The sequence below is a fragment of the Octopus bimaculoides genome, chromosome 18 (assembly GCF_001194135.2).
Source record: "Octopus bimaculoides isolate UCB-OBI-ISO-001 chromosome 18, ASM119413v2, whole genome shotgun sequence".
NCBI classification, from domain to species: domain Eukaryota; kingdom Metazoa; phylum Mollusca; class Cephalopoda; order Octopoda; family Octopodidae; genus Octopus; species Octopus bimaculoides.
The window spans coordinates 29,147,101-29,154,617 of record NC_068998.1 but is presented as its reverse complement, the minus strand read 5'-3'; the positions used below and the strand labels follow the sequence as shown (position 1 = coordinate 29,154,617).

The following is a 7,517-nucleotide window of genomic DNA, read 5'->3' as shown; positions in this document are numbered from 1 at the left end:
TATATATATATATATATATGTATATATATATACCGGAGTAAGCACATAAAATGTGCAACAAGGTGGAAAAAAGAGTACTTCCCAACCACATGGTTTTGGGTTCAGTTCTACTGCGTGGCAAGTGTTTTCTACTGTATCCTCAGGCTAGCCAAATCCTTGTGAGTGCAGTTGGTAGATAGAAAGGAAAAGAAGCCCGTTATATATTCTCTTTTACTCTTTTACTTGTTTCAGTCATTTGATTGCGGCCATGCTGGAGCACCACCTTTAGTCGAGCAAATCAACCCCAGGACTTATTCTTTGGATGCCTAGTACTTATTCTATTGGTCTCTTTTGCTGAAACGCTAAGTTACGGGGACCTAAATACACTATCATCAGTTGTCAAGCGATGTTGGGGGGACACGGACACACAAACATATTTATACACACACACACACACACACACACATATATATATATATATACATATATACGATGGGCTTCTTTTAGTTTCCGTTTACCAAATCCTCTCACAAGGCTTTGGTCGGCCCGAGGCTATAATAGAAGACACTTGCCCAAGGTGCCACACAGTGGGAATGAACCCAGAACCATGTGGCTAGTAAGCAAGCTACTTACCACACAGCCACTCCTGCACCTATGCACGTGTTTGTGTGTTGGTATTTGTCCTCCCACTATCTCTTGACAACCGATGTTGGTATGTTTACATCCCTGTAATATAGCAGTTCAGCAAAAGAAACCAATAGAATAAGTACTAGGCTTACAAAGAATAAGTCCTGGGGTTGATTTGTGCACAAGTATATTCATATACACATCTAAATACGCATATGTTATATATGCATATGCTCTCTCACACTCGCATGAAACATATGTACACCCAAATACACACCTATATGTACGCATACATATGTATACATATATATGTACATGTTTTTTTCTTTGTTAAGTTCTCTTTGGTTTTACCTCTGCTTGTATGTACATTTTTAATTAAATATTGTAACTTTTTTCAAACATAGTCTTGCCTAACACTTTTAGCCTTGTATAATATATATTTTTTCGTTTTTCATTATGTATATGTATAACTCTCTATGGTTTTTTTTCTGCTAGTGCACCTGTTACATTATATTCTGCTATACACACGTGGCCATGTTTACATTATACTTTGTCTCAACCTGTTACCAGTTTTTTTAACCTATTTTTTAGATTTTTATTCTTATTTTTATGTTATAGTTTACTGCACATATAGACGTGCACACACATTGATATGGCTGTCCTTTTTACTCTTTTGTCTCTCTCACAATTATTATGACTGTTATTTTTTTCCTTCTACAACTTGCTTGTAAATATCTGATTTTTCCCTATTACCCCTTTTGTATTCTCCCTTATTGTATCTTATTTTAATTTACTTTATTTTATTAAACCTTTTTTGATGTCCTTCCAAAAATTCTTCACACTGATGAGAGTGACAATACATAAATTTAATTATAATTACTATATTATAATTTTTTTCTTACATATTTGTATTGTCCTTAGAAACACGCATATGTATTGAATCCTATTTTGTATTAAATCTAATTTTGATGCAACATCTTTTTCTCCTCCATTTTTCTATAATTGTTTATGATATATTTATACTTATAATGATATTTTTAACTTATATATATATACATATATGTATATCTATGTATATATGTATATATTTATAAGTATATATATATATATTATCTCTGTCTCAATTTCATTTGAGCACTTTTTTTTGCAGTCTTACAGACTCTTTTGTCTCCATAAAAAGAGGCAAAAATTATTTCTTGTCATATTCATTTGCTCATTGAGCATTTCATATAGGCTGCATTATGAATAAACATTGTTTGGGTTTTTCAACTAAATATAGCCTATATATATATATACTTATGTATATGTATATATATATACACACACACACACACATATACACACACACACACAAATATATATATGTAATATATATATATATTACCATAAACCTTTAAGTAATTTAAAATATATTAACAGTGTGCATGATGAGAATTTATGAAGATAGCTGTGTGAAAAAGTGCCACACTCTAGCGGTTGAGGGAACCTGTGGAAAAGGTAGACTCAGGAACACCTGGGATGAGGTGGTGAAGCACAACCTTCGAACATTAGGCCTCACCGAGGCAATGACTAGTGACCAAGACCTTTGGAAATATGCTGTGCTTGAGAAGATCCAGCAAGCCAGGTGAGACCCATGGTCTATGCCAGGGGTGTAACCAGCCCACTTATGCGTACCTTTCTTTCGTTGGACACTAAACTCTGCTTGCAAAGACCTTCTGAGGCAAGTGAAATCGAAATCAAATTCGATGACTGGCATCCTTGCTAGTGGAGTGCTAAGAGCACCATCCGAGTGTGATCCTTGCCAGAGCAGCTGACTGGCTTCTGTGCCAGTGGCACGTAAAAAGCACCATTTGAGTGTGATCATTATCAGTGTCACCTTACTGGCACTTGGGCTGGTGGTATGTGAAAAAATATTTGAGCTAGGTAGTTGCCAGTACCGCTAGACTGGCTCCTGTGCAGATGGCATGTAAAAAACACCATTTAAGCATGGCCATTGCCAGTATCACCTGACTGGCCCTCGTGCTGATGGCACATAAAAGCACCCACTACATTCTCGGAGTGATTGGCATTAGAAAGGGCATCCAGCTGTAGAAACTCTGCCAGATCAGATTGGAGCTTGGTGCAACCTCTGGTTCGCCAGTCCTCAGTCAACTCGTCCAACCCATGCCAGCATGGAAAACAGACGTTAAACGATGATGATTAACTCTTTCAGTAATCATTTTAAGGCTATTACAAGGAACTGAGTTAGGAATATTTCACTTAGACTTTCTAGATTTTCTGCCAATGTTGATATCTTCAACGATAAAGCTGAATTTTATAACTCTGCCTTACTTAGAAAGAAAAAATTACCTATAATAGCCCTATTAACATTAATTCTACCTCTGTTAATCAGGACATGAAATCAAGTCATAATGTTAATAACAATATAAATTTTTGTTTGAATAACAACACTAAATCAAGTAATGTATTTCTGCAGTGTAAGGGTGATACCTATCCTTTAAGTCTCTTTTTACGTTATAAAGGTAAATCTAGGACTTTTCAAGATAATTACCCTAATAACAAGGTATGTCCTAGTAAAGCTGTTTGGTTGATAATTCCATATGGTAAGCAGATCAAATCCAACCTCTCTTACCAGTTTCATCAAGCTATAGATAAGAACTTCCCAAAAAATTCAAGATACTATTCCATTATAAATTCACACCAAATCAGGATAGTGTTTTCAAACACCAAAAACCTTTCACAAATCATCTCTTCACATAACAATAAGTTGTTAGATACAAATCCACTTAATGAAAATAATAACATTGATATTATTGACACTAGCCATTCTTTGAATAATAAGAGCAACAATAATAGTATTTCTGATATAAATTCGAATCGCATTCATTTCTAAGATTAGAAACTCTATTTATCAATGTAAAATTACTTCCGGTTCTGATGTCTGTTTTTACATCGGTAGTTCTTCATCTCAGTTGTCAAAAACAATATCTAACTGTTACTCTACATTTAGACATATCAATAAACATAACAATACTGGGCTTAGTAAATTAATTTGGTTTTTAAAGGAACATAATAGACAATTTGATTTGGAATAAATATTCTATCTATATCCTTTCCTTATGATAAAGGGAAATCTTTTTGTTTGCTCTGTAACAATGAACAGAGAATACTGTTGTAAACATGTTTAAAGAACACGTTTATCGTTGCAAACATTGGCACAAACATACCTTTAGTTCCTATAAGTGATTTCTACCAGTCTATAAAATTCGATCTATAACTGTCATTTTACATTTCACTTCCACTAAATATATCTATTTCCACACTTTTAATCTTTATTCCTATTCATTATTGCACTATATTTCTCCACTTTTAGTTTTTTGCTAATTTCTTTCTCCCTCCTCCTTCTCTTTCTATAAATTGCCTTTGACGTTATATCTATTAACATTTTTTTAAAAAAATAACTTACCAGCATTCCCTTCATGTATGCAGTAATCATATTTGGTTAAAATGTCTTATTGATGCATTTTGTTTCTCTTTTTATCCCTGGTGAGAAGATTGCATTGTTTTACATCATTTTATTCCTTCTGGAATAATACCAATGTTTTCTTTGAAACATATGTCGAAAGTATAAAAATTTGAATAACACCTGCGTTCAACTCTATTTATTTATTTATATATATATATATATATATACTATAATGGACAAAGCTGTTTATTAATTAGGTATATAACAATTACGAAAAGTACTAAAAGAAAAAGAAAGCAATTATTAAAGGGTTGACTGTGTGGAAATATTTTTATAAATTCATGTTCTGAAACATTTCCTATAATTTCGATTTCTTAAGTTTATTGAATTTTTTTAAATCCAATTTTTCCCAAATTTGAATATTCACTGCATCCAGTTTCATCACAAATTTAAATATTCATTGCATTCACTGCAGAGTATTCCATTTTCATTTGCAAAGTCTCTCACTTTCTCTTTTAATTCGCTATTAATGTATATTTAATGTAAAAACATTTGCAGAAAGGCATCCAGCTGTAGAAACTCTGCCAGATCAGATTGGAGTCTGGTGTAGCCATCCGCTTCGCCAGTCTCCAGTCAAATCGTCCAACCCATGCTAGCATGGAAAGTGGACGTTAAATGATGATGATGATTTATTGGATGAAAATTTTGTAAAATACCCATATAATTTTTGAATGCTGGACAGCTGTGAGAGGAGCCTAGAAAGATGGGCAATTATTATTAGAGGACGAAGAGAAAAGAAAAAGTTATCGACAAGTACTTCAAACTTGCACCTTATTCACAGTTTGCTGAAAACTGCAAAGTGAAATCAAACTGTTCTCACATCAAAGATTCAAGGTTACTTGTAGCAAAACTTACCTCCCCAAGTTTAACGGGCCAAAATGTTCCCATTTTATAGCTGATGTACAGATGCTAGGTTAGTCCACCACATTAAAGGGAGGATGATCCAAATAAAGTTAAACGAACCTGACCATCACATGGCAATCCAGAATGGGTAGCTAAAAGTAAAAAGCCACAATGTGGGCAGCTAAAGTTCAAGAGTGATCATGTTTTTGCTATATATATATATATATATATATATATATGATGGGCTTCTTTCAGTTTCTTCCTACCAAATCCACTCTCAAGGTTTTGATTGTACTGAGGCTATAGTAGAAGACATTTGCCCAACATGCCATGCAATAGGACTGAAGTTATTGGGGAGCAAGCTTCTTACTACACAGCCATGCCTGAGTATGAATGATAAAAATTTCTATGAATGTCACACTAAATCCTTTAGAGTTAATGAAACCTGTTAGCCCTGTCAAAATTTGGCTCCAATTCTTGTAAAAAAATATATGCTTTTCCAAATATGTTTAATTTTAATTATTTCATTTTCTTTTGACACTATAATGAAATGATGTTAATGAAAAGGTTGTTTAAATTAGTTTATTCTGTTGCAGTTTATTATGAAAAATGATTCAGTAAATCATTTATTGTTAGCTTTTCATCGCTATTCTTTTATTCTCTCACTGCCAACATTAGTACTTTATCTCTTCTCATCTTTTATCATCACCAAATTATCATCCTTTCTTTTGTCCTCTCTTATTTCTTTGCTACTGTCCTCTACTCTCCACCAGTTTCATCTTGAATAATTTGTCTAAACTTGATACTGTTTCTCTCTCTTCCACTAGATTCCGTTACAATTTACCAAAACAGTCTGGTCCAGTGAATGGTAACGAATGCTACTTCTGGAGAACAACAGGCTGCCAATTTGGTGACAAGTGCCACTACCACCATTTTCCTGATCACAAAGGTATCGATTTGAAACCCTGGCACAAAGTGAAGTAGTATGCAGCTGCATCCATCTGACTTTCTTTAGATATCCAATAAATCATTTAAAAATGTATACAGACATGTACAGACACACAAACTATACACTGCTTCATTAAAGGATTCTTTTTATAATAATATCCTACAGACAGGTGTATCTATATCTTCTTATCTTTTCTATCTTTCTCCTTCAAAGGAAGAGGTTGAGTTATCCTGAATTCTGTATTTGTGCAATTAATTGATACTACTGTGTTTTATACAGTATGATTTGTGGCGTATACAGCAGGTGAAGCTAAGTGCTGTGAATGAAAGCTGTTGAAAACTTTACGAAGTCAGCTACCTTAAAAATTTGAATAAAAATAAGAAATTAACTAAAATTAAATAGATGAAATATCATTACTGATAAGAATTATGAGTTAATTTTGATAACAAAGGACTATATTATATTGAATGTGAAAAGTTATAATTGGCCACTTTATCTCATTTCAGCTGTTTGTTAAAAGACTTATCTAGACCAAATTAGTATTATTCTGTACTGGTTTTGCTTAGAATACCTGTGTATTTACCTTGGTAGGGTTCATCCCATTACTACTTTTACTGTGCATCTTTAATACATTCTGAGAAATGACTTAACTAAATGCAAATTGTTTGAGATCATATTTGGCTCGAGGCAGCCATTTTAAAATGCTATCTATTTCATGTCTTAATAATGTGCTAGAATTTATCTTAGTCTGTTAACTAGCTAAATATCTGAGATAAGTTGTTAATAGCACTCTCATTTTCCCAATTATTAACTTCATCTTCAAAGTTTATATTTTCAATATTAATATCCACATTACATTTAGATTGCTTTGATCTTCGATAACTGTCAGTCATGTTGGGACTTATAATCACTGATAATTCACATTCACAACACATCAAAGCCCAAAGACTGACCAGAAAATACTTCAACTCTCAACAATTGATACAAAGCTCAAATGGAACCCATAATGAGATACTGCTTCTACATTTGAGATGGTGATGCTGCTAAACCACATCCCAAAACAAACCATTGGACTAATTGGCATGGATTTACTAACCAGCATATTCCAGCCTCTAGCTTTCTCACTTCACTATCTCTACCTTTATTTCAGTAGTTTCTGTTTCTCAGAGACTTAATTAACTATCTTAGTGCTTCCAAACCTACTTCAAGTCTTGTTTCCTTTATGAGGCTGTATTCCTCCTGTTTCTTTACCACTTTAATTTCCAAGATGGCTGACATCATTTACAGAGGTGGTTTCTACTCTCCTGTGTTTCAGCTCAAACAAGATTCCTTTCATTATACCCAATTTTCACAGTAAAAGTATAAAAGCTATAACATGGTAATGCGAGTAGGGTGTGAACCAAATGCATAATGCTAAAAGGTTGCTAAATGGTCACTTACTTTAACCATAAAGCTGATGCTACGACTGTCCAATAATTATTATTATTAATAATCTCTAAATTTCAAGTTGAACTTAAAATTTAAATGAAATAACTGATTTCAATTTAAAACTGGAATTTGGGTCTGACAGAAAATCATTAATCATTGTTCTAT

The 7,517-nt window shown here is 33.2% G+C and overlaps 1 protein-coding gene across 6 annotated transcripts in view; it reads left to right on the top strand.

The window, feature by feature from the left end:
* LOC106867759 (tetratricopeptide repeat protein 31) overlaps positions 1-6,088 on the top strand; it is a 225,191-nt gene extending 219,103 nt beyond the window's left edge. For 4 of the 6 annotated variants that reach the window (XR_008266010.1, XR_008266011.1, XR_008266009.1 and 1 more), the window contains one exon: positions 5,803-5,937. Coding sequence is in view for 2 of the 6 variants with exons in the window: in XM_052974422.1 (XP_052830382.1) it covers positions 5,803-5,959 (157 nt within the window). In the remaining 4 variants the exon portion in view is untranslated. Of the gene's footprint in view, positions 1-5,802 lie in introns of all 6 variants that reach the window. The other 2 variants (XM_052974422.1, XM_052974423.1) reach the window with 2 other exon arrangements.
* Positions 6,089-7,517: the final 1,429 nt, after the last annotated feature.